The sequence below is a fragment of the Perissodus microlepis genome, chromosome 9 (assembly GCF_051167445.1).
Source record: "Perissodus microlepis isolate ML-2025 ecotype Zambia chromosome 9, ASM5116744v1, whole genome shotgun sequence".
Classification (NCBI taxonomy): Eukaryota; Metazoa; Chordata; class Actinopteri; order Cichliformes; family Cichlidae; genus Perissodus; species Perissodus microlepis.
Genome location: NC_140469.1, coordinates 21,256,816 through 21,284,052, shown reverse-complemented (window position 1 = coordinate 21,284,052; position 27,237 = coordinate 21,256,816). Strand labels below are relative to the sequence as shown.

Sequence of the window (27,237 nt, the reverse complement as noted above, 5' to 3'; positions counted from 1 at the left end):
AAAAAAAAGTAAGAAATCTTTGGGGGTGCTTTGATTTTGCTAAAATCGCCCTGCCTTTAGGTTTCACTAGGGATATATCCGTAGATCAGTGTAGCTTAGTGATGGTAAATTAGATTCTTTTTACTGAATCGAGTTTTAATGAGTCACTCACCAAAGTGAATCGGGTTTTTGAGTCATTTGAGTCACTGAATTTCAGCATTTATTTTCTAATCTTTGCTCACTATTCATATAAAAACTTTAACTATTAAACAGACAACAGATAAAAACCCTTGCAACCTAACAGCTAAAAACATTTGTAATTACTTTAGTCAAAAATTATACACTGAATGAGTTAAAATTAGAGTAACATGATTGAATTTAGCAATAATGTTAAAAACGTCACTACCACAAATCTGTTATTCTTAATAAATCATATTGCATCCTGATATTATGCATATAAAATGTTTTGTACTCTGTCTTAATGTGTCATGTCAACCCAAGACACTACATAAATACTAAATTAAATTCACCATTCCTCGTTCCTTATTTAAATAATTCTTTGGTAATGCATGCATGGAAACATCAAAACACACGCAGAATATTACATCTTGTTTATTGTCATGTATTTAATTGCAGTAGCTACAATATTTACCAAAGGTTTAAGTAGAACACATCCGAAGGCAAGTTTTATTCAACAGAGTCACAGAAATAAAAAAAGAAGAAGTCATTTGACGTAAAATAAGACTGATATGGAAGGGTTTGTTTTTTTTTCCATGTTTGCACAGTCTAAACATTCATTTTCATGGTCAGGTCCTCTCTGGAACTGAACTGACTGACAAAGGCAAAATGCAGTTCTGGACGGTTGCAGGCTTTTAAGACATGCAGCTTACTAGGATCAAACAAGAGCAATAGTGGCACTGCTTTGTGTTGTCCAACATACGCCTCTTTTGATAGCCACAAACAAATATGTACACCACAGCCTGTAGCAGGTGACTGTCTGGGAGGCTTCAGGGCTCCTGTCTTCAGAGACATACTGATAAGTAGGCCCGACACAGAGTATAGTAAGTATTGTAGGCAATGACTGTACAGCAATGTAACTGTTATGAAACTGCAACCTCACAAACCCATAAAACAAATGACGCAGAGCTATGTAAAACGTGACAACAGTATTTTGCTGATGATCACTACTGTTTTTTACTACAGTTTTATTAAGGAGTAATCCACCCAAATGGCAGCTTTTTATGTTTCAGAGACCAGGTTCTTGATAAAAAAAAAAAAAAAAAAAATCAGGCACTGATGCACAGCCAGCTCTATTTTTGTCTTTGCGTGGGTTGCAGTGCCATCGTTTTCACATTTCACACCAGAACTGTGTGAAATAAAACTAGAGTAGATGGGGTTCTGGGAAATAAAAACATGCAAAGGAAAATAATTCAGTTTCTCATCACCTGCTGTAGCATCTGGAGTCCATGAAAACCTCACAGGAAAAACAAATTCTAATGATTTGGGTGGATTTCACCTTTGAAAGATCTACGGAAATATTTACAAAACAAAATTCATGTGCTAATATTTTCAAATGGTTTGGGAAATACAATAATAGTAACTATAGCAGGAATATTAATAAACAAAATGGCAATTTTTTTAATAATTAATTTTAACATCAGATAGTCACAGCTTTGCTCCTGTTTAAGTAAGACTACGTTTTCAAATCACACGTTGATTTATTCCAATTTTTGTACACAGGCTACTAATATTGACGGCAGCAGAGACCATAAGCATCTTATCCATAAGTCCAATAAAAAAGGCTGCAGCTCTTAATCAAGCTTCCATTACTCAGCCTCGACTTCCTCTTCACTTCCACACAGGCTGAATTTGTGGACTAATAATAAAGAATTGCAAAGTTGAGCTTGTTTTAAGACTAAAGTCAACCTGAACGTGTTAATTGCTAAGTTGTGGGTGATGCCATTTCACTGCCATAACAGGCACTTTGCAAGTCTTTGGCTTTCACGGTGGAAAACCTGTAAGAGCACTACAGGCTAAAACAGAGAGGCATCATCTCATTACTTATCACCTCATTCAGGCGTGGCATGTTTAGCTGTGTGGAGATAGCATTCAGTCGGAGAGTGCAGTGAGGTGTGTCACTTTGAAGGTGTAGAACAAAGAAAAATAAAGATTTGTGCAATCCATGTCCTGTTCACAGTTAAACAGAAGAAAAAAAAGTCAGCTGAATGGGTATCAACAGTGCACATAAGACGGAATCTTAAATTCCCTAAAACTCTTGTGAACTGAAGGTTCTGGCTTGTGAGGGAGAGGGAGGTTTAATCAACAATAAAAGTGTGCAAATGAGGCTTTGAGGAACAAAATGTCTGTTTGTATGTAGTAGTATGTAGTTGCTGCATCTGTGAGTATAACATATCTGCTCTGGATAGTGGCATTATGGAAAACCTAAGATTGTAAGATATCTTAAGGCATGATAGCCCTTTTAGGCAGGGAGTTTGTCAATCTTCCTCTGCTCTGTGGGGTTGCTGGACGCAGCCGTGATTCCTCTGGTCCTCCAACCAGAGGCGCCTTCTCACTGAGATGATTTACTGTCTGTCAAGGTGCAGCATCCATCTGTGTTTGTCCCTTTTTTTATTCCCCATTGGGTTAGCTCCCTGTGCTTCCTCAGGTCCACGGCTGTCTCGTCCTACCCGCTGCCCTCTCTTGCTCTCTCTCCATCTGAGTGATCAATGCCCCGGGACCCTCCATCTGGGCCAGAGCCTGTCGGGACCCCTCCTCACTGCGTGCTCCCAGAAGCGAGTGCTCGGACCCGGTGTTGTTTGATGGCATTCTCCAGGAACCCCGCCACCTTCTCACTGTCCTCCTACAAAGCCACCAAGATGCGGTCAAAGTTTATTTCGGAAAAAAAGTGTTAAAACTCTTCAAAAAACAAAAGATAAAAGAAAAGAAAAAAGAATAAATTACTGCTGTACTTGTTCCCAGATCATTAAAATGTAAAAACAAAGAAGCTTTTCCGTCTACCTCATTTATGAAGGCGTAGTGAACAAGTTCACTGGCGAGGTCTTTGGAGGTGTCAGCTGAAAGTTTCATACAAAATAATTCAGTTAGAAAAATATACAAGAAAAATAAAACAACAGGTGTCTTTTTTCAAATAAAAAGACAAAACGGTTATCTAGACCAATCTATACAAACAAGTGCTTTAAATGGACTTATAGTATCAATTTAAAAGTCCCACGTCGCCTTGTTCTTAAGTTATCGTATTCACAAATCATGGCAATAACCCATCAGCAATTTATGTCTGATGGGTTAAAACAAACAAAAAAAACCAAAACATAAATAAATATGTCAAACTGATTCACTGCCTCACATGGAAATTCATTAGAGTGAGTTATGAAGTTGATCTGGCTATTACATTTGTTTATGTTTGTTAGTTGGATCACTCTGAAAGTAATGGACAAATTTGCATGAAAACTGCAACCAGATGTGAAGTTTGGGCTTGAATCAATCTGGATGATGATCTAGGAACACTCACACTGTTGTGATACTTCAGAAATGTCAACTTACTTGGAAGGATGTCGCAGCTGAGCTGCCTGTGAAGTTTATCATCCATCTTCAGAAACAAAGAGAGCTAAGGAGACACCAAAAGGCTCAATTAAAGTCAAACTGAATTCATATGTATTCATTCTGACTGACTGAAATGCAGAGCTGCTAAAGCAATGCTGCAGTAGGATTCATCTTTAAGGAGCCCAGGTTTTTACACTGAAATGGGCAAAGTACCTGTAACACTATGTGACTCACATGAGTTTTGGTCCCTTCTTCATTTGACTCCAAATTACAGTGCATCTGAACTACCTGCAATGATAACAGAGTAAGAAGCACTGAAACATGAAGACAAAGCAAAGTATTAAATATTTAAAGTGTTTGGAGTGATAATAAGTAGTTATTATTACAATAATAGAGAGACATGCATAGACACGTGCATGTGCTTATCCTACACAAGTGACACACACAACAACTTAAAGGGCAGCAGAAAGCTTTTGTAATCCAACTTTTGCTAACACTTTCCCAACATATCTGGCACTGATACACGTGATGCTAAGCAGGGACACCATCTAAGGTAATAACCTAAAACACATTAAACTAGACATTTTTCATTGATATTCAGATAGGCTCATGCTCATATGCTGTGCTCTGAAATAATCAAAAGTAATCTTAATCAAAGACACACAAGGTGATACTGTCGCACCGTGATGTGACAGTGTTTTGCAGGTCTGAGCTGCTGTTCACATAAGCGCAATGTCTAACACTGCCCTGTTGCTTAATTTGGTTAATTTAAAAAGTTGCTCCTGATGCATTCCTAGTATTGGATTTAAATGCAAGCAGTCAGCTCTGATTCACAGTGAGACCTCTCAGACCAAAATTTGTTCCCCTTCAAAGCTGACTGCATGGAGACGGTCTCACTGAAATCAGATGCGGGCAACAACAAATATGAGGAGATTTCCATGTGTAAATATCTCATGTGTTGCAACATCCCAGACATACTGCTGAAAGTCTACTGTAAACATAGAGTCATTCTCTAGAGATGTAGCCAGCAGAGATGTGCAGCCAGCAAGTCTGTGCATTTAACACTACTGTTGTTCAATCTAAGGTGCCGACCTTCCTTGTCTCTGTCTCCTGGGGTTCAGGAGTTGGCGTCTTGACCGTTTCAACTTGCTCCTGAGACAAGGAGAGCGCTCGGGGGACGGGATGAGGCCGCGTTGAGGCAAAATTCATCAATGGGTAGATTCCATTCCTGAAGAGAGAAAAGGCCAAGATGTTAAACTTGAGAAAGTAAACTGAGAAAGTAAAGCACTGCAGTAACACTTACTTGACATCCTCTAGAAACTTGTCAAGTTCCAATGGGGACACGTGGGAATACCTGCAGAGGGGACACAAGAGAGAACAGAGAGCAATGATCTTGACTTGTCATGCTTTCTGGCAGACAGCGGAAGATTCGAGGTGGGTATAAGATTTTACTTGAGCTGAACTCCCTGTCTGTCTTCATGTTTAATCTCTGCCATGACAGCATTGGGGTCAAATGACTTGGTTTTCTCCTCCACACAGTTCTCTGGAAGCAAGTCTGTAGATGCAACACAAGTGTGGCCGTTACTAAAGAAATCTGATGCACACAAGTAGCTGCAGTGCACATAAGAGAGAAACTCACACTGGTTGTTGATGAGACAATGGGCGGCGAGCAGTTTGAGCGAGTGGACCTCGAACAAGACTCGGTGGAACAAGAGGTCGTGAGCTGTAGGACGGAGCTGGGAGTCGTGATGCAAACAAGACTGGGTGAACTCCTGCAGGAGCAATAAGGAAGTAAATCCAACACATAACCATGCAACTGTAAAGTGTGACCCAGTTTCCTGAGCATCACTGTGTTCTTTCTGGCATATTTAACTGACGGAGCCCTGCTGTGCGGTCTGAATAAACCTAGAGGGATGGCAGTGTGAGTAAGTGTTGCTAGAGTAGTGCAGGACAGTGTGTCTTTTCTACATGTTTCTGCAGCTGTTCTTGCATTTCAGGGCATAAAGTATTTTTGAGACTTACTCTCATGAGAGGGTCTTCCAGAGATTGACCCGCATTGACTATGGCCTCCTTGGACACAGCACTATCTCCATTGGCCTGGATCTCCAGCACAGCCATCTGTAAGGGTACAAACAATCTGTCAAGAAAAACAGCCACACACACAGAAAGATTGAAATCCAGCAGATTTACTTCTCCTTTACCTCCAGAGCACAGATTCCAAAGGAGAAAATGTCTATGGCGTAACCATCTTCGCCAGCTTGAAATGATTGAAGAGAAGCAGGGTGAGAGGAGGGTAAAAATAGGAAAACTTAACGAAAAAGCTTACCCCAAATTAAAAAGGTAGCAATGTGCAATCAAAAAAAAAAAATCAATTTAAAAAGGGGAAGAAGGTAAACAGTTTATCCTCATTACAAAGCGATTAATCTATCCTTTTGTCTTTTTGGCAGCTGCAAAATCAGTACAAACAATCTACTAAATATCTTGAAGTAATTTGTGTCTCATCCATTTCACTTTGGCAGTACTAATTCCAACGTTTACCTCATTATCTACAATAATTACAGACAACAGGTCACAAAATACCCAGAGCTATCTGAGAGAAGGCCCCGTTTGGCGCTTCTGGCATACAGATTACTGACAACTAGTCTTTTTCTCAGCGGTTCCCATTTCATACAACGTGCAAATATGTTCATGTGTAGTAACTGAGGTCTGGAGCTACATTAAACTGTGAACATAAAGACTGAATTTTTACTCTGCAGGTCAAACAGTCAGGTAGGAATCAATGTAGACCGATTAAATAAAAGCAACGTCACAGAAAGCTGGATGGAAATGCCACTTACCTCCGTATTCTGGAGCAAAGAAATGAAGATTTCTCTGCTCGTCGCGATGTTGCCTCCCTTTGCTGTGAACACTTGCATCTGGGAAAACTGGCAAGAGAAGGCAGAGCACAAATATATTAGATATTAAATATTAGATAAAACTAATGAATTGATATTAAACCACTAAACAAAAAAGGTCCCTTACCATTAACAAATAGCCGATGCCACACTGTGGGAAGAGAGTTAATACAATTTAGATATTCATTCTGCTTAATGCCATGAAAATACAATTTTAATTGATTTTGTACCTTACTGTACTGTTATTTAGTGTAAGATAAGATGTATGTGTCCCTTTGACTGACTATGCTAAAACATAATACAGGAATAACTGCTGTGACTTGTGTTTAGAGCAGTGCCCTCCTGATTATCCACTGAAACTCGGTGATTCAGACCCTGTAAGGACCTTGAAAAACTTTTTCTGTACCTAAAGTTGTTTGATTATTGTGGTATGACCAATCTAACTTAAAGAACACGTGGAGATCGAGGAGATTTCAAAGCCGTGAGCTGTACCGCAAGTATTAAAATGTACTTACGCTGGAAATGGTTTTGACACAGAAGAAAGTTATAGTTAAGATGAATCTGGTATTAAAATGTGGGAAAGATTTGACCTGGTTACAGCCCTGCATGACACTAAACCTCAAAGTTTGGTGTTTTTCAGTCCTAAAAATCAAATGTTCATATCTTCTGTGCTTTAGAAGTTATGAGGGTTTAGCTGGAAAAAATAGCACGAATATTAAGGAGGAAAATTCACTTTAGAGGCTTCATTAGTCATAATAAAGTTATTGTACAAAAAAAGAAAACCAGCTGATCAACTACTTGCAGTAACATTAAAGTCCCTGCTGGGAGCAGACCTGAGCCAATCTTGATGAGGCCGTTGTGCTGGATGAAGATGGTGTCACAAGTCAGGTTTCCATGGATTATCGGTGGATCGCAAGAGTGCAGATAACTGCCACCAAACAATACAGCATGTTATTAATGCTCACACTGAGATAACAGACACGATTATATCACACAGAACAAATAAGTCAGTACCTAAGCGCAGAGAGAATCTGTGTGCACCATCTCTTCCAGGCCTGAAACGAAGGGGAACAGAGAAAGATGAAGAGCTACACCTCTAAACTAACAGACGCAAGTAATATGGAAACATATGCACTGTCATAAAATGCACTAATTTCATATGTGCATGAAAATACCAAAAGCTAAATAAAGTTAAATAACATTAACTTTATCTACAATTTATTTTAAAGAAGGAAGATATTGTGAATAAACCTCATGAATATTTGAAATCCACCAGGTTAGGATAAGATGCATGTCTGAGCAGACTGAGCGGTGTCGTGTTACGTAATCTCTAATCCTGCTGGAAAAATGGATCTGAATAGCGATGGGACTGCAGTACCCTGAGCTGCCACCGTGAGACTCAGTATGTGACCAGAGTAAAAACACTGACCTTCACATTCATAGTCTTGTGGTTTTTCTTGGTTTTCTTCAGGAACTGCTTGAGGCTGCCTGACGACATGTATTCAGTGATGAATATAACCTGTGTGCCACAGACAGAGGAGAGAAAAACCTGTTCATGCACCAGCGTTTGTGTGCGTGAAAAAGAGGAAGCAAGTTGAAAACCTTACTCGAGCCTGGCTCTCCTTCATGTCCAGCCAGTACTTGTGGAACTTGACAATGTTGGGGTGTTCGACCTGCATCAAGTTCTCAAACATCTCCTTGATCTTCTCCTAAACATCACACATCAGAGATGGTTCACATCTAAAAACGTTAGTCTATCACACTATTAGAAAATCAATCAGGGACACTTTAACAATTTATAATTCAAGTGGTTTGTAAGCAGTAATAACGAATATCACCCGAGTGGTTTAAAGTTCAGGAATTTTTATATTTGCTGGTGTTTATCTGTTGGAATAGGCCTCTTGTGAGGATAAATATGACTTTATCAATTCCCTTGATCAGTTTTCTGAATGAAAAAAAAGGCCTACACAGCTTTGTCAGCGCCAGTCCAGCTGTTTAAGTGTTGACCCCCTAAGAAACAGCAAAAAACAGTGGAAAAAAAGCCAAAAGGTCCACTGCCATGAGTTCAACGTCAGTCTTGCAACATCAACATGAGGAAAAAAACCCCGCAAGCAGTGATAAAAGGAAGGTAAGAGCTTAAAGATATATGACCGGTGTCTATATATAACAATAAACACAGAATATTTTTCTTCCAGCTTCATCCAGGCTTTTTAGTTAACAAATCAATAAATAGAACCAGAATTTAATTTTCAGATCTCGTAGTTAAAGGTTTATATGAGTTTGGGTACCTCTTGTGCTTTAAAGACTTTCTTGTCTAAGAAGAGTACTTCATTCCACACCACCTCCACTCCTTCCTCCGTGTCCATGGCCAAAGAGGCACTTTCCACACCTGGAACATTACCTTGACTGACCTGCAGGGGGCAAACAGAAACACATACGGGACTCAATGTAAAGTTAACGCAACAGCTAATATTAATTTATCGTTCGACACAATTTACCACGACAATAATTACGTTTTTTTGACACTTGGAACAGAAGAAAAAGCTGTTAACACAACATGAATATACTGTCAAACTATAAAGTTATTATGGAAAGTGAATAGATAACAAACAGCTGCCTGTTTACACAACAGGAAGACATCCAAGAAAACATCACCGAAACCACAGACTGCATGAAACAAGGATGTAGCTTGAAGGTTGGAACAATGAAGCCAAGTCTCTTAAATCTATCCGATGACCTCTAGGTGGCGATAGTTGTGGAAAAAAGACTTCCAGTTCAGTAGACATCTAAAGGAACACTGGCTTTCTCTCCTGACCTCTGTAAACACTCTCCTGCAAGGGTTTTTCATTTATTTTAGGTCTATTTGGTAAATCTTTGTCATACTGTAAGAACAAAATGTAAGCTAATTAAAAATATTATATTTAAATCAAGAATGAATTTTTTTCTCCGCTTTTGGTCTCTACCAACTCCAGTGTGTTTAACTGAGCTTAACTTTTTCTCTCTGCTATTGTTTGCTGAACAAATACCATGAAAAAAAGTTTTTGTTAAAATTTGGCAATAAAAGCTATCAATAATAAGAATAAAAATACTCTTTTACAGATTTGTAGCCATTGTTAAAACAGACAATCGCTATAGCTGCCAGGTGGGAATTCACATTCTGTGCTGTTAAGAAATCCAATACACAAAAAAAAAAACAATGTTAGACGAGCATGAGATCATGCTGGTGTCCCTGAGCGATGCACAGCTTATTATTCTCTGTAGTATATAAAAAAAAACAAAGGAGCAGAGCGTTATCAAGCCCTCCCTAAAACACTCAGCTACAGAAAAGCAGGGCTGAAATGATTAGACTTCACCCCCTGCTGAGTCTATAATATCTACTAAAAGCCCCATAACACAGTCGCAGAATTATGTCACTGACAGCTCCATTGATAAAATGGCGAATCGGGGTGTCTGGGTTAAAGAGAGTGCAGTACTAAGCAAATTCAGTTTTCATTCCATTAATGCATCCATCAGTCAGGACAGATGGGAGTTAATTCACTCTACTGAGGCCAAGATAAATGCAGACAGGCCGGCTATAACGTGATGAACGGTATAGACATCCGAGAGGATGCGGAGCAGCTTGTGCGAAAAGAGAAGAGATGGATTAAAGGTAGACAGACGGAAAGAAGTGAAGGAATTGTGCACGAGGGATTTACAGAGATGAGACGCATGCCACAAGATGGAGGAGGTGGCATCAAAGCTCCAAGAAATACACAGGGAGGAAAAAATGAAGGGGAGTGGAATGGAAAGAGGAGGCAGAGACTGGCAGAAGCAGACAGCCTGCAGCTCTGTCACTGCATGAGGTGGCAACGGAGGCAAAGGGTTCATCACAGGATATTGCTGCCTCGGCTGGGAAGACCTGATTTAACCTCCTGCTATGTTTTTAATGCAGCAGCGGCGCTGGTGCAGGGAGTGGAAAGGCTGCACTGGGTTCAAAGTCCAGTGCAACAAGCACGATGCAGGATCCACAGTTCCTGCTAATCCCGCGTCTGGCCAGTGCTTAGAGTAGAAAAGCACTATATAAATAACAATAAATATTTCATGCTTTTTTATTGATTGGTGTGATTCTGTCTGGCAGGCACTTGAGCAGCTACTCTGTGTGCGGTGGACATGGTGGCTGTAAGCTAAAGAGACAATATTAGCCACAAATATAACTGATTAGAAAAGGTGTTTGTGTGGTTTTTTGTGGATTTGTGGTGAAGCACTAACTTGTTTTCTACTTTGTCCTCTCTAGGGTGTTTGGGAAAATGTGTCCCCGGGGGGTTTGAATGAGGGTTAGAGGTTCCAGAAGAAAACAGGGATGAACTGGGTAAGGTGAATTGCTTCTGGGGGGTTTTGGGGGGGTTTTTAATAAGGATTTCAGGGTTATGTTGTTTTAATAGTAATGCAACATTTATATGTGGTGTTGGTAAAGGTTTTTATAATAGTATATATAGCATATAGTATAATAGTTTCCAATATGGAAAAATGTTACTTGGCTAAATTGCATGTTGGGAAATACAGAATACACCCCTGGCACGTTATTAGCAAGGTGTGGCTCATCAGCAGCAGGGTATAAAACACTGGCCCTTTCTCAAGTCTCAAGTACGCGAGTACGTACTCGCGTTCTGGGCGAGTACGTACTCGCCGAGAACGCACGGGAGTACGGACTCACCGAGAACGCGAGTACAGACTCGCGATTTGTACAATTGGAACACCAGCCACAGGTCCGGAGTTTTTACTGCCATCCCCTCTTAATTTAACTGTGAGTAATATGTTATGAAGCTTAACTTTAATCACAGCCAAACCGGTTTACTCAGGAACAAATAAAACACTGAAATAAACCAAACATTAACATTTAGAAGTGATCTAAGTGACTTATATATCATGTTTAACCTCAGTAGTGAAATCTCTATTAATAAAAATAGTGTACATGTACATATGTGTACATACCTTAATAAAAACAAGCAGGTGAGATGTTAGAACGCTTTTATTTTTATTTTAGTGGACACCCAATACAATAGACAGCTGCTGGGGTTTGGGGTTTGTTTAACCTGAATAGCGAAAAGACCGCGGGGGGCGGGGGTTGAAAACGATGTGCCGGGAGTCCGCTGTTCTCGCCGGCTCTAATAATCCTACCAAGTCCACACAAGTCACCACCGATGCATGCTCGATAAAACGGGCGGAGTGAGAACACATCCGGGACTTTTTCGCGTTCTCGGCTTGATGCGTACTTCGAATTGGAACAGTACTTGGTCTCCGACTGATGACGTATCACGAGTACATGAGAACGCAAGTACGCACAAGTACGCATATTGAGAAAGGCCCACTGTGTCAGCTCAGTTAGTGGTCGAATCTGTAATTTAAGTTCATGACAAATTAAAATACCTAAATTTGCTCTGCATCAAATCCTGCCTCTGTCTGGGATAGTTGTAGCCCAGATGGTCATTTATCACACAAACTCACAAAAATAAGACGGTTTTAAGGTAACATAGGCTAATTGGCATAGGTTAGCATGTTGGTATTAGCATTTCAAGTGCCACAGCTGTATTACGAAAAAGATTTATAGCCTTACAAAGTTGTTAGCATAGCTTCAGGCTCCTTTACAATAGCTCCAAACACCTCTGACCTCTTTCAGATTTCCTCATGAGGATCAATAAACTATATTAGTAGGTTGTTTGTTCTCTATGGTCTATATTTAAGATTTAGGCAATAGGCTACAACAATAGCCTGTGATTTAGGCTATGATTGTAGCCCAGATGCTCGATGGTCATTTATCACACAAACCCACAAAAGCAAGTCAGTTATAAGGTAACAAAGGCTAATTAGCATCGGTTAGCATGTTGGTATTAGCATTTCCTTACAAAGTTGTTAGCATAGCTTCAGGCTCCGTTACACCGGCTCTTTCAGATTTCCTCATGATGATCAATAAACTATATTAGTAGGTTTTTAGTTCTCTATAGTCTATATTTATAATTTAGCCTATTATATTGTACCTTGAACTTCAGCAACACAGTCCAAGCACTGAGTTTTTCATTACACAGTTATCAGTAAATCAGTACTGTCAGCAAACTGCAATATACTCAGCATCTACTTGAGGCCTTCGGCTGAGAGGTCTATTCATAAAATTCTTGCCAAAGGGTTTTTTGTTTTTTTTTTAGTTTTTAGATTTTATTTGCTACTTATACTCTTTTGTGCCCTGTCCTTCCCGGAATTGCACATCTCCTGATTCAGTCTGTTTCCACTGCTGTGGTTCCTCAACAGCCCAAACAGAACCATGTGTACGCTCTTGTTGATGTGATGACACTTATTTGGTTAAATGTGCTAAAACTGCACAATTATAGATTTTATTATGTCATCACAGTGACAATTTGATTGGCCGTTGGCTCTCACAATTACATAAAGTCAAGAAAAAACTGCATAAAACTGGAATGTGGACTCAAGACGAGCCAGAGATTTCAGCTCTTTTACAGTTTACCAATTTAGCTGACGGTCTGTTTCTCTTTACTTTGATTTAACGGTTCCACAGTAAATAAAAAGAAAAGTGAAGGGCTTAAACAGTCTTCACAGTGTTGCTGAGATCTGTTCAAACAGAGAGAACTCTGGACTCAAATCATAATTAATGAGCATATGGATTGAATCAACCAGACCGCATGTGGTAGTGAATTCCTATTGCTGCCCTCGAGATATCATTACAGCCGTACTGGCCTACGAGGACTCCTGTTTCTTATTACTGCTGAATACACGACTCTGGCTGAATGTTTGGGGTCTTTTACATGACGGCAGGATGAATTCTGAACAGATTTGGGGGCTTCAACCTCTTTACTATGAAGTTGTCCTCAAGTGCTGAGCGGCAGAAATGAGCTTTCTCCAAAGGGTGGCTGACCTCTCCTTTAGCTATAGGGTGCGGAGTTCAGTCATTTGGGAGGTAGAGCAGGGCGATATGACCAAAAATATTTGTTACGATATACATTTGAAAATTTGCGATAACGATATAACTGACGATATAATTGACACTAGACAAAATACTTTACAACTCCACAACTTTATTAGTGCAAAAGAAAAACAAACATCAATGTATTTTCACTTAAAGTTAAGTTATATACAAATTTAACAGTGTAAATGCAAATTCCTCGCTGACAGTTTAACCAAAAGGCATTTCCAGTGGAAATTGGCCGACATATCCTCAGCATAACCATATATAATATCCACAAAACTTAAAGAGGTTATACACACACAATACCGTAATACTATGTTGAAGCACAGTACGTATCACTCCGCGAAGCTCCTGCCTACGATAGCCGTAATGCTCTGACAATCCATCAAGCAGTCCAGGTTCGTAGCTTAGCAAAGTAGTACTAAAACATTTGACAGATTTTCGAGCGCTGTGTACCACATAAAATGGTTTCGAGGTCAGTAAACACAACCAGTATATATATATCCCCTGACTGGCCTGGAAACTCCTCTGTGTTCCCCTGGATCAGTGCAAAGATGGATGGATGGACAATTTCCTGCCATCAAACTCAATCAAATTTAATCACCCCTAATCTAATGTTGCTTCTTCTCATCTCTTATCTAACAGCTGGGATCAGCTAACCTGATACCTCCCTGTCAGCACCATCATCTTAAAATCTCATCTGGGTGTCTTTGGAGAACAGCTGAGAACCAACACAAAGCTAGATGACAGGGTAGCAACTAAACTACTATTATTTAGGCCCGTCTCTCCACCTTAATTACTGCTTATTACTGTTAAATGCTAACCATTGATGTATTCGACAGAGCGCCGCTTGTGCCGTGCTTCATCGTCTTTGACTCCGCGGTGAATGGAGTCAAAACAGCTTTCTGTATCCGCGTCTAACAGGAGGACGTGTGTTAACTGAACCACACGGGCAGAAGACGAGAAGCAATGCTATAAATATGAAGATTTCACATTTTGACATTTCAGACTCCACAAATATCTTCACGACACGAGCGAGCCTCACTGTGGCTTGTTTACTCCTCAAACGCAGTGCAACTGTAGAGCTCTCTTAAAGCTTCTCTTTATACGCGAGTTGGGCAGTGGAGGAGACATAACATATAATCTCACTACTCCGTGAGAGATGATAATCTGATTACTTGAGCGCAGTACTCTGACCTGCAGACAGCAGGGGGAATTCCTTCCCTTCTGCCATCAATGTTTAGCTGTTGTTAATTTTCTCTGATGGTTGTGAAACACTCCGTCACTTGTCCCAGCTTCGACGCCCCAGGGGTTTAAGCGGGGTATGCAGCTCGGTCGTGGTAGTGTGAGGCTCATAAACAGTACCCTACATGCTGGGCTCTGATTGGCTGGCGTAAGGGAGGTGGGTATAGGGTGTGGAAAAGGATTTAAGGATCGTCTGTTCATGTCAAAACAGCTTCTATTCTGATGTTTGTTAAACCTACATGTGAGCCGGTTAAAACTGGATCTGGAGGACTGTAACACAAACCTCTTATTACTTTAGCCAACGTGTAAACATCTCACTTACACATGGTAACGTTTTCAGATATTCTCTTCCTTGATTCGAACACCTTTGTTCATTCTTTAAAGAGAAAAATACAACTTTATCAACTGTCAGTTTTTAATATGCTAAATAAACCAAACAAACCCACATCATATTTCCACGAAAGTAAATCTCATGGAGACTGAGCGTATTTAGGTCCTGCCCACAAGAGAGCTGAGAGTAATTCACTGCTGATAGAAAAAAAACTGAAAATAGGCTAAAATCCTGGGTGTGGTGGGATGGACTACCAGCAGAATCAACTAACACTAACATTTCATGAAGTTCTGAGTAAAAACAACAACAACAACAACAACAGAGCTTTTCAGCGAACGGCATCAAATCTAAACCACAATAACTTTATAAGCCACCTAAAACTACTCTGACGCATATTGTGCACCCGACTGCTTTCTGATAATGACATGTTGTGCTCTTACGGAGAACACGCTGATGGCTTCTTTGCCTGCTGGATCTGATCAGATGTGTATTAATTAGAACAGCTGATTTATTATGGGTGTAAGTACAAATGTGTCTTAACCAAGACACATTTGGTCACCATTCTCTTATAGTTTGATGGAACAGCTTCTTATATGTCCCAAAAAAGAAACTAAAGAGTTACTTAAAAGAGCACTCTGACAGATTTGGGTTTATAGACCTTTTTCAGATTCTACATCATAAGCTCAGAGTGTGAAAAACTGAGACAGTCTAACACAGACAATAATTCAAACCTTCAAGGTTATAATGTTTGTCAGTTTTTGTTAAAACTGTTAGAGAAAAGCAGATGATTCAGCTGTACAGTCATTGAGTGAGTGCTGCAGGATGTCTATAAACTGTACAGAGAGAGCGGTTCACAGTATAATTCATAAGTATCCTGGTGAAAGACAAACCCGGCTTTCTGTGTACAGCTGAAATCAAAGCTGCAAGTGTTTTCCTCTACAGCATGATTACAAATGCCGGCTGGAGCATCTGTAGTGACAGTTTGAGCTTTTTTTTTTCTTTTTTTTTTGGCTCGAGGCCAGTGAATTATCCAAAAAAATGGGAATGAGGTGCCTGATGAGTCAGCTGGAGGGAAAATGGACTGAGGAAGCATCGGCAGACGAACAGGCGACGAGAGGGCTAAGCTACTGTATGGCAGAACCCTTTCAGCAGAGGGTTCTTCAGTGAAAGGGGGTCTTTGTGTGACACTGTGTGGGACCAAGCCTTACAAAGGGCTTTGTCTCCACCACCTCGGTATCTTGCGTTTTCCCACACCTCATACCTCAACGATGAGCTGCTACGCCGCACCGCATTAATATTTAATAACCACATCTAGAACAGCGAAGGCAACACACCCAAGAAATCAAGCTATGCTAGATACTTGCGGTGCCGGTGTATGTAAATGAGCTCAGGCATCTTTCTTTGTCGCTTTGTGCTCTCTCCCTCTGAGGCATCAAAGAGGAGCAACATCAAGGAGGTGGACTGAAATGTTGCAGGAAATGCAAGAAGAGGTAGAGAAAAATCTGAAATATGAATGTGAGAAAACTGAACAGACACACCTTCTTAATTTTAAGCACACTGACATTTAACATTACCAGCTTAAACTTATATTATCTGATTACAGATATTTGTATTTATCACCTATTTACAGACACACTTTTACAGGCTTAAGTAACTTTAGATGAGACAGCAACCAACGTCAAAGTTTTCTGAGATCAACATTAAAAATGTTCTATATTTAACAATTATCCCACACATACATCTTTGCCCGCTCTGACCTGGTCCTAGACAAGTCAAAAGTTGCATAAAGTTCAAATAACAAAGCCAAAAAAAAACCCCAAACCATTTGAACCAACCAGCACCATCTGAAGGTGTAAATGAAGCCAAAAGCTTCCAAAAACTGCAGTTCTCCTAGTGGCCACTTGGGGTGGACTCTGTGTTGGCCCTCCTCTAGTTTCTCCCATTCTTAAGCTTTGAGAACAATGACTGTAGTTTTCTACAGTCTTTGTTCGAGAGGAGCACTTCTGCAGAGACTACCTTGGTTGCAAAAGGAGGAGGGGCGGGTCAGATTGTCAAACTGCATGCTCATTGGCTAACGACTTATGAATGTGTGGTTTCGTATCACAGATAATCGCCTATTTTAACACAATGGATCACCAAGATTTGCAAAACAGGGTTATTTCTTTTTGTTTATATGACACAACACGAGTGATTGAGCCTATACGCGCAGTAGGAAAGTGCTTATAGAGCTTGAACGGTTTTCCCGTAGACATCTATAGGACTGGAAGTCTTTTTATAAACATAAGACCACCGCGTTGAGGAGCTTCATCTTCCTGAAAATTCCTGAAATTCTTCCCGTGTTGGCCTCATCCGACCATCATTCCCCAACTTGTGATTAGAATCATGGTTGTGGTCCACCATGATGCCAAAGAAATTTGCACATGTGTCTCTTACGAATGTTCTCACAGACATTTTATCGCCTAAACTTCTGAGTGCTGTCACATTTGGAGTATTAGCCATAACTGTGCACCCAGATGAAAGCAACACTTTGACTTATGATGAGTTGCCACCAAGCACTCCTGCCTTTGCTGGAAATAGGTACTTGTCTATATTGTATGCTACTTAAATTTGGCTTTTGGGCCTGGTTACATCTTATCCATATTTGAATAGGTTCTGTCCAGCTGTGTGCAAAATAGGTTTAGTGTTTGTTTTGACTGCTGTGTTTTAAGAGACGTCATAGTTGAGAGACTGGCATACTTTACTAATGGTTTCATAATGATTTTGCAAGTTTGCTTAAGTCAAACAAACCAGACTGGAAAGGAACAGGAGATATTATACAGCTCTTTATCCAGCTTGTAAAAAAATCCTTTTTCAACACTGAACCTGTTTGTTTCTGTAGTAACAAATATTTCTTTTCCCTTAACATCTGCCAAAAAACCCAGAAACTTCAACACTACTACCGCCATCAAGCCCTCCGACTGCTCCATAAGCGATCTTGTGCTTTCCACCTGCCTCCTGTCAGGTCTTTAAGCCACGACCGTCTGCTGACCTCTACCCGCCCCGCCGTGCAGGCTGTCTCACCAGATCGCTCTCCCTTGCATCCGGATGTCAGATGTGCAGCACACAATCAGGTCATCGTCGCACACAGCATGTGTGTCTGCTCAGCGTGAAGCGCAACATGATGGCACCAGTAGTTACAGGTCAAGCAGGTTCGATTCCCATTTAGATGGCAGATTATGCACATGTGAGGCATTTTTAACTATCAGGCAAATTCACATTAACTTATCTGGAGCAAGCTCAAATTACCGTCCGTCATACTCCACATTATTTAAATTAAACTGCAGCTGTGATCTTGGATTTTCAGAGCCTAAAAGGTTTGACCTCTTTTCAAAATACGCACAAGGTCACACTGGCTCACAAAGAGATATTAGGCAAATCATCCCTCATCGCGTCTCACTTATTCATTTTCTCATAAAAGCAGCTGAAGCTTCCCCACGAAGAGGAATGCAGAGGATCAAGGCGGGTTAACCGAGCAGATGAACACAGTGGGGAGAGCTGCTTGAAACAAACTGCAACAGGACACAGACGGAAATGTTCATCAGCCTCGTTTGTAAGGACAGAAAAATAGAAAAGAAAAAATGAATGCACTACTGTGCTTCAAAACAGGACCTATTTTCTTTAAAAGGTCTGGATAAAAACCAAATAAAGCCCCAATAAAGGCAGACAGCCTTCACAGAGGTCTAAACTGGAAGTTTTGAAAAAATAAAAGATTAGAAAATGTCTGATTTCTGCAGATGTGTTTTGCAGAGGTAATCGTCTGTGGCGTGTTTCGGTCTGTACCAGGAATTCGAGATTACACTATCCACACTGTGCTCGCTCCCATTGTCACTGTGACAAAGCACACATTTATAGGGCCGGCGTGGGGGAGAGATGGCAGACCACAGCTGTATTTCAGGAAGTAAGAAGCTGCTCTCACTGGGACATGATAAGCATGGGAAGCGCTGAAGTGTTTTATTACATAACACGTTAACATTTTGACTGTCATTCCTGAAAAATAAGGTTTTACTTGACAGGAGCAGGGAAACGTGGTTTGGTTTTGTGACTGCTGAACATATGTGTCTGCATGTGCTAGTTACTTAGCAACGGCAGGCTCCAAGGTCGGGTTTAAGTATGTATGAATGTGTTACCAATTTATCTTCCAACTATTTTAAGCAACAACTAAAACTCAGAATTGATAATTCCCCCCATGGATCCAGCAGCTCCTAATGTTGGCACTAATATACAGACAAAAACTTTGCTTGGCTGCTTTAATTAATGACAGTTTTCCTCTTGTATCCCAGGGAGTGCTGGATGATGACTCAGTAAAGATGTTACTATTTCAGGGCTAAAACTCACATACTTAAAAACAGGGGAGAATACTATTTAAAGTCTTTGCAGAAGGAAGCGCACATCTACCTGTGACTAGAGGCTTGTGATCATGACAGCACAGCGGGATGCAAACATCACGCTGGATTCCATTTGGAACGGGAAGTGGGAAATCCCGGGGTCTCAGTCGGATTTTTTCCATGGAACCCCCTCTCTGGTTGGACTTTTGACTCAGAAACTCGGGGAAGTTGCGCCAACCTTGACTTCACGATCCAAGATGGTAGCAGGGAGCGTAAGCAGGAGTAAAACTGTAGGACTTGTAGTCTGCACTATGAGTATTTGTGACTCACTTTGAGTTCTAATTATGAACATGCTTTTAAGCATAAAATGCATAAAATGTAAGGACTGCGTTGTTTTTCCAACTATTACTACTAGTAGAACAGAGTCCACTCGGGAATGACATCACTCTCACCTCAGATCGCAGTGTTTATGGCCTCAATTCAGTTCAATTAAATTCACTTTTATTTAGAAAGTGGCAAATCACAACAACACTATCCCCAATGTGCTTTATAATGTAAGGTAGAGAACCTACAATAATACAAAGAAAACAGGGAAAATCCCAAGAATCAGTTTATCCTCTATGAGCAAGAGCTTTGGTGACAGTGGGAAGGAAAAACTCCCTTTTAACAGGAAGAAACCTCGGGCAGACCAGGCGTAGGCATCTGGCTCGACCAGTTGGGGGTGAGGGGAAGAAGACAGAACAAAGAGAGCTGTGAGTTTCTACGATTGGTGGAGACAGTAGAAAGAAAATTGTTCTTTTTGCTTAAATTAAAGTAAAAACAGTTCCTGCACACAACAAGGTTTGTTAATTTTTAGACTTATGGGGCAAAAAAGGCAGACTTTTCTAAAGCCGATTTAGACAATCCACATTTTTAGTACTTTTGTCTCTATAAACACTGGTGTTGAGCAATCAAGAGACGCCTTCATGAATGTAAACAGAGGTTTTACAGCAAAGTGCAAACCACTGGTTACACTCAGGACAGGAAGACCAGATTAGACTTGATAACATCTAAAATAGCCCGCACACAAAAAGTCTCTGGACCGATAAAATCAAGTTGAACTTGTACCAGTGATAGGAGAAGACAAGTATCCACCCAGCTGCAACTAGGCAACTCATAGCCTATAATCATGACCCATAAAGCGCCAGAGTTAAAATCTGTAAATCTGATTAAGGATAAAGTTAGACTACCACAATTTTAGAGTATGAAAGATCTCACATCAGATTTAAAAATGTTTAAAAAAAAGCATCAGTGAGGGGAAATACTCGGTCAAAAGTTCAGTAATGACAGTAATGTTTTTTTCAGTTTTAGCAATAACTGTGAGAATGTATCCTGTACAACCGTGTTATTTTTGTTTATCTCTTGGTCTTAATTGTCATCTAAATCGTAGCCATTTAACAGATTAAAGAGCAGATCTGTAAAGTGTGAGCCAACAGAGAAACGTGCCTAAACAAACGCCCTCTAATAACATTGTCTGACTAGACGACAAAAATCAAAAATTTCAATTAATCAGCCAGCGTCAGCGCTGATTACAGTTTAACTCTCCTTCATGTAGAGCGGCAGATGACTCTGTGCACTCCAATCAGTCTGCTGAGAGCTCTGAACAAAACTTCGTTCACGTCATGTTTCATGAACTTTCCTGAAAGGCCTTACTCACCTCCAAACACACACCCATTTATTTCAACCAATCACATGTTCCTGTGTTGAAATGGAAAGAGAAAAACCTACAAGGTCGGAGCCCTCAGGGAACAATTTATTGGCAAACCTGCAAGTGTGTGTTTACTCAGTTTCCTGCTAATCCTTTTAAGATGCAGAAGATAAAAGCCTTGACTGACATTTATAACAGTAATTAGGTGAAATGCAGCTAAGAAAACCCATTAGTATTCAGACAAAACAAAACAGTAATATAATAAGTGATGACAAGTATATCTTGTTTGTATGCTGCATTCACCTCTCTATCTCTTTATCTAGCATGAAGAATATGAGTAGCAGGCGCAATCTGATAAGCATGTGAGCCAGCATCTTGGCTCAACTATTATGGGCTGGGAGAGAAGAGGACAGGCCTACGTGGGACAAATAACACCCCGCCTTATCACACCTCCAGTAACCACGTGGGTCTCTGTTTGCCTCTTGCCTCAAGTGAAAGATTAAGCCTGCGTAACGTAGCAAGATAAATCTCCGTCACAGATTTTGCAGCAGTGGAACACGTCGTCTAAGCTCCTCGGCCTTTTGACTTGTGGTTTTAAGGAGTTATGATTTTAGACTTTAGAGGAAACAGGTGAGAAAGAGGGGAACACAGCCACACCATCAGACTTTTTCTGCTTTTTATTATGTATTGTGATTAGGAGACTTTATAACAGGATATTTGGGTGCACAGTCGTTCTGATAAACTCTTAAACCCTTTTTTAAAAAGGATGGATGGAAGGAGCTCTCAAATGACTTTACAGTGAAAAAGACAAAAAGCCACATGTAAGATTAAAACCCACTAGTATAGCCTATCTGGGTCTAAAACCAATTGCTGCACTTTTTTAAACATGCAAACAAAACCACAGAGTTCTGTGAATACACATGTGCACCCCATGATTCAGAAACTCGCTGAACCACCTTTAACAGCAATAACTTGAAGTAATTGACTGATCAGTTGCTCATATCATTGTGGAGGGACTTTTGCCCACTCATCATTACAATGTTGCTTCAGTGCACTGAGGTTTGTGGACATTTGTTTATGCACATTCCCACCACAGGATGCCAGGACTTTGACTGGGTCATTGCAACACCTTGATTCTTTTCTTTTTCAGCTGTTCTGTTTTGGATTTGTGAGTCAAATGTGCTCACATTTGACTATAGAATATACAGAGGAGCTCATGGTTGACTCTGTGACTGCAAGGTCCCCAGGTCCTGTGGCTACAAAAGAAGGTCAAACCATCACCCCACCACCACTGTTCCTGACAGCTGGTATGAGATATTTGTGCTGATGTGTTTGGTTGTTCTCAAAACATGGTGCTGTGGATTATGGTGAAACATCTCCACTCTGGTCTCATGTGTCCAAAGGACATTGTTGCAGAAGTCTTGTGGTTTGTTCAGATAAAACTTTGCAAACCTAAGCAGTTCTTTTTAGAAAAGACAAAGCCCTTCCAAACAAGCCATACTTGTTCAGTTTTTTAAACTGTACTGTTTAAAAAATTACGTCTTGAAATCCGGGAGACAAACCAGCTCTGTGGGTGCTCAAGAAAGTTTATTTGTTCGCTGAATAAGAGCTGTAGATGAATCTTATAGATTAGTACAGATCCTGAAGCATTCTTCTGGTTTCTTTAAATTACTGTATTCACTCAAATAAGTTGTTGTTATCAGTGCTGTAGCAGCAACAACAAGCGGTTTCGCAGAGGCAGGAAAATTCCTGCAGACCAACATCTTTGCATAAACTATCAGTAAAAGCCTCATTCTCTAATTTCACGGCGCCTGCAGAGGTACACACTCATGCTGAGTCATAATTGTGTGAATCTGTGCGAATCATCAGCCGCTCCTCTGTTCTCCGTTTTCTCCCAGGGGCTGATTGATGGCTGTTACAACTGCTTGGCACGCTCGCTTTTCATGTCAATACATCTTCCAACTCTTCCATCAGCTAGAATTGCTTTTTTTATCCATAAACATAAACCTCTGAATAAAGTCGCTTTTCCAGTGTCCGTTCTGAGCAGGAAGAGGCTCTTTACACTCTTGGCCTGACCACAGTGTGCGGCCTCGCAAACAAAAACAAACTCCTGGTTTTCCCATGGTGAAAATGGCAAACTATTAAGGCCGCTCTTGCAGGCAGAGGAGTGTCTGAATACTTTCCATAAGTCTGCAATCTCTGGTGATATCTAACTGCATTTACTTAAATACTGCTCGTGTACTTGAGTAAAGTTTCCATGTTGTGACACTTTTTAGGCTACTACATTTCAGACACATTTAAATATCATTTTTCGGCACTTAGAATTTAACATTAATAGAGTTTAAAAAATCAATTAATCAAAGTACCAAAAGAAGACATAGAGCAGCATTATTAGGCCTAGTAAGCCTACTTAGGTGGGGGTAGGTGGGAGGAGGTCGGGGTGGCCCTATACTGACTCCTATGGGAATGATAACAACCATTTAGAGGCTAACATTCAAATTCCTCTTTAAGCTCTGTTTTGGTCTCCTCCAGCTCACAACATAGCTGCTCTTTAGCTGCTAACTGCAAGACTACTGAAGAAACTACGACAGACTCAAACTTTCGTGGAATATGCTTCTGCATGCCTTCATTCTGCTTCTCTTTAAATAAATGGCCTGAGGACATTTTCCAGCAGTGTTTGTGCTGCAGCTGACTTTGCATGAGGGAAATGCCGAGGATTCAAAGCCATGTGATGTTTAAAAAAAAAAAACTAAGTTAGTTCACGGGTATGTCGATGCATTTTAATCAGTTTCAATTACATTTAGGAGGTGAGGAAATCTGTGCTTTGGAAGTGCACGTTTAAATTGAGCTGCAGCTGCACAGAAATACAAATCGACGTCGATGGAGGTTTGCAAGTTTTGGACTACAGCGGACTCTTGGGCTTCCAGAAAAGGCCGCATTGACAATACAGGCACCTTGTTTCAAACACAACCTCGCTTGCTCACACATCCAGATTGTTTTGGCACCTAAGAAAGACTGATAACGACAGAAGAAGCTTTACAAAACAAGGACTGATTGTTTTGCAGTTGCTCCTTTTTCCTAACTCTGTTGCTAAAGAGTATTTGTGTGTGTGTGTGTGTTTGTGCATGGGTCTGTGGGGTCTTCGCAGCAGCTTGAAACTGGCTCCTTTCCTGTTTCTTTAAAACCATCTGCAGTTGACTCTGGAGAAGCTTAACAGGGTCTGGCTGAGTCTGCCCTAGTACTAAAGTTCTCCATAAAGCAGGCTAATTTCTGCCCACTGGATTACACAACTCATGCTCGTAAATCCGTGCACACTTCTACCAGCGGAACAGCAACATGTAAAGTGAGCTTCACCGACCGCTACCTCACACCCCCCTTCCTCTACATCTCCAGCAGGGGTTACTGCAGTGTGGCTTTCCAGCAGGCCAAAGGGGTGACTCAAGCTAAATGCCGAAAAGCACTGGCAAGCAGCGCAAAGGCTTACTGAGTACTTGCCAGAGTAGCCAACCAGCAACAGTTACAAGCATGGATTGAGCACAGCAGCGGCGTGCTCACGCATGTTGGTTTAGACGTTAGCTCGTAACACACCCAACACCGTCAGGCAGAAGAAACCACTTAAGAGGAATGCAAGGATTTCACTTAAGCAAAAGTTTCTGTCTCGCAGCTACCGTTGAGTTTACGGGTCTCAATTAGTCAAGTGGGTGATGTTGAGCTTGTTAAGAAAGCCCCATGTGGAGAAAACGAGCAAGGCTAAGGCGAGGTAGACTTGAATCTACCAGAGAGAGTAGAGAGAGAGTTGTGTTTATCATGTGGCTTCTATCATCCAGGGGGATTAAACTGAGACAGTGAGAGTCAACCTGAGCTGGCTTTTCAGCACGTGTTCAAACAAAAGCTTGTTGGCACACATGCATGGCCTGTTACAAAACATTGCACAGCTCAATAGCAGTGTCTGTGAAAGCACCACTGGGTGAGGGTTAGCGCATGTTTATCTAGCCCTCACCTACCCGTCCGCAGTTCCTGCACAAGGCATCAACAATTGCAATGTGCGCTGTCATCACTATAGGGCTATAGGACAAGCAGTAGTAAGCTGTTCACACTGAGAACAGCCACGCACGAGCTGCTTCTGCAGTGGTGCACGACTTCCTTACCCAAACTGGTAAGAAACTGAGGTTTTATCAGGCATCAAAACAATTAGCCATTGTTTTTCCAGAAAGCAGACTCATTCGCACATAATCTAGGCTACTTTTGGCATTTTCAGCTGGTAAGTGGTCATTTGGCCAAAATGTCACTGCACACCTCAGATTCGCCCTAAACAGGATGGACCTGAGGAGGAAGTGAAGGAGCCAGACTCACAGTGTGCCAGTGCAAATATTCAAGGTTAAATCTGTCCAGTAAGTGAACTATAAAAGTGACCCAGTATGGGGCCATCAAAATTATAATACCCTTTTTCAGCCAGTTTCTTTATTCCTTATAATAAAGTTAAAAAAAACAAAACAAAAAACACACAAACAAAGCAAAAGGGAAATTCATGATGCAAAGCTAGATTTAACTTTTCTCTGTGGGCACTGATTTTCATTTTTTTTGACATATCCTTCTGCATTGAATGCACAGTAACTGGGTGCTCTAAAGTTTCCTATGAATAAAAAGCTTATCTCTAAAAATAGAATTTAGTGAATCTGAAGGTGGAAGTATAAATATTTAATTTAAAATGTACATTTAAATGCAACTCATTAAATAAAAAACAATCAAATAAAATATCCCTCTGTATAGGCCAGCAAACTATCTTAATCCGAGCCTTAACCGGAAACCGAAACACCAAAAGCAGTAACAGGAGGGCTGTTTTAAATAACTTCAAAAATGTATACATTTCTTTGATCTACCCAGGGTGGATTACTTCCTCCTACCCACTGCACGCGCTGCTTTTCTGCTGACTAAAAGTTATATCAATGGGACACGAACTTCCCTCGCTCCTAAAATAAATGAGACATGAACTTCCGCTCGCTCCTAAAATAACCCCTGGCCCAAACAGAGAACAGCTATCATAAACGCCGTGTCAAAAGATTCCTTCGCTCCTACAGTAAACTTGTGTGTCCTCAGTTACTCATTTACTGCCTCCATATTTAATTTATCAGGTGTCTCCCTGATTGACAGTCGCTGGGATGCTTTTTTAATCCAACTACAGCTCTTGCCTCACACTGACCTGCTTTACTTTCACCCCCTCTGAGCGCTGCATAAACAACAGAACACACACACACACAAATTATGCATGCAAATTAGCTTTGGTCTGCCAAACAGGGACAAACAGCAGCTGAGGTTGTGGTAACCTGATTTTCCACAACCTTGAGGAAGCTGTTATTTTAGCTGAAGAAGAGGAGATCCCAATCAATATCTCTGGACCGAACTTGTGTATTAGCCAGATTTTGTTTGCTTTTCTTTTCATTTAATTTAAATGAAGGGCATCAAGATGACTAAATTGGCTTGCACTGATTGATGGGTTATTATCAGGGCTGAGAGTGTAAGCAACCATAAAAATGATTCCAGTTTTTCTGCAGAAACCCTGTTACTGATTAAATGAAGTGATCACAACAGGAGTAACAAATGAAGACAGAAATAAATACACGGGCGATCGACAAGTCAATTATTTGTGCTGAAAAATAAAATCACTGCTAAATTTTGCCATTTAGAAAAGACACGGCAGCTGGAAAACATCACACCATATGCGAGGCGCCATCAATAAAAAATATTCCAGGAACTGGTCCATAAACACAAAAAAATAATATCCGAGTCGAAATATGGACAACTTCCTGTTGAAAAGCAGCCTTGTTGTTATGCTCAGACAGCTATTTTTAGATCACTCCCTCGAAAACAGAGCAAGGTTTGTGTTTTCGACAGATGCTGTTCGGACACACCAACATAATCTTCCTTCAACACCTTGGCTAGCTGTAAAATTTGGCTCCCTGCAACTTCATCCACTGCCTAACAATGAAAATCGAGTTAAAAGATCCCGGTTTTGAGATCCAGAATCCATTGCAAAGTCATGAGTAAAAGGTGAAAGAGTTATACGACACTACCATGAGATTTCTCAGGAGACAGCAGCTGAACAAGAACCATGGAGACGAATGAGAAGATGATCTCGAGGTGCAGCTTTTGAACCCTCTCATCGCATCTACTGTGTCCAAAAAGCCATCATATTGGATTTAAATGCACAGCTTCACCTTTAT

The 27,237-nt window shown here is 40.7% G+C and overlaps 1 protein-coding gene across 1 annotated transcript in view; it reads right to left on the bottom strand.

Annotated features, from left to right (window-relative positions):
• Positions 1–575: 575 nt before the first annotated feature.
• nrbp2b (nuclear receptor binding protein 2b) overlaps positions 576–27,237 on the bottom strand; it is a 43,279-nt gene continuing 16,617 nt past the window's right edge. The window contains exons 2-18 of the mRNA XM_084939602.1: positions 8,723–8,845; positions 8,042–8,143; positions 7,864–7,953; positions 7,449–7,489; positions 7,268–7,362; positions 6,562–6,585; positions 6,378–6,464; positions 5,742–5,797; positions 5,563–5,658; positions 5,180–5,312; positions 4,993–5,095; positions 4,844–4,894; positions 4,633–4,768; positions 3,775–3,828; positions 3,541–3,604; positions 2,998–3,053; positions 576–2,839 (exon numbers count right to left, since the gene is read on the bottom strand). Coding sequence (XP_084795728.1) covers positions 2,753–2,839; positions 2,998–3,053; positions 3,541–3,604; positions 3,775–3,828; positions 4,633–4,768; positions 4,844–4,894; positions 4,993–5,095; positions 5,180–5,312; positions 5,563–5,658; positions 5,742–5,797; positions 6,378–6,464; positions 6,562–6,585; positions 7,268–7,362; positions 7,449–7,489; positions 7,864–7,953; positions 8,042–8,143; positions 8,723–8,845 — 1,398 coding nt within the window. The 3' untranslated portion in view covers positions 576–2,752. The remainder of the gene's footprint in view (positions 2,840–2,997; positions 3,054–3,540; positions 3,605–3,774; positions 3,829–4,632; positions 4,769–4,843; positions 4,895–4,992; positions 5,096–5,179; positions 5,313–5,562; positions 5,659–5,741; positions 5,798–6,377; positions 6,465–6,561; positions 6,586–7,267; positions 7,363–7,448; positions 7,490–7,863; positions 7,954–8,041; positions 8,144–8,722; positions 8,846–27,237) is intronic.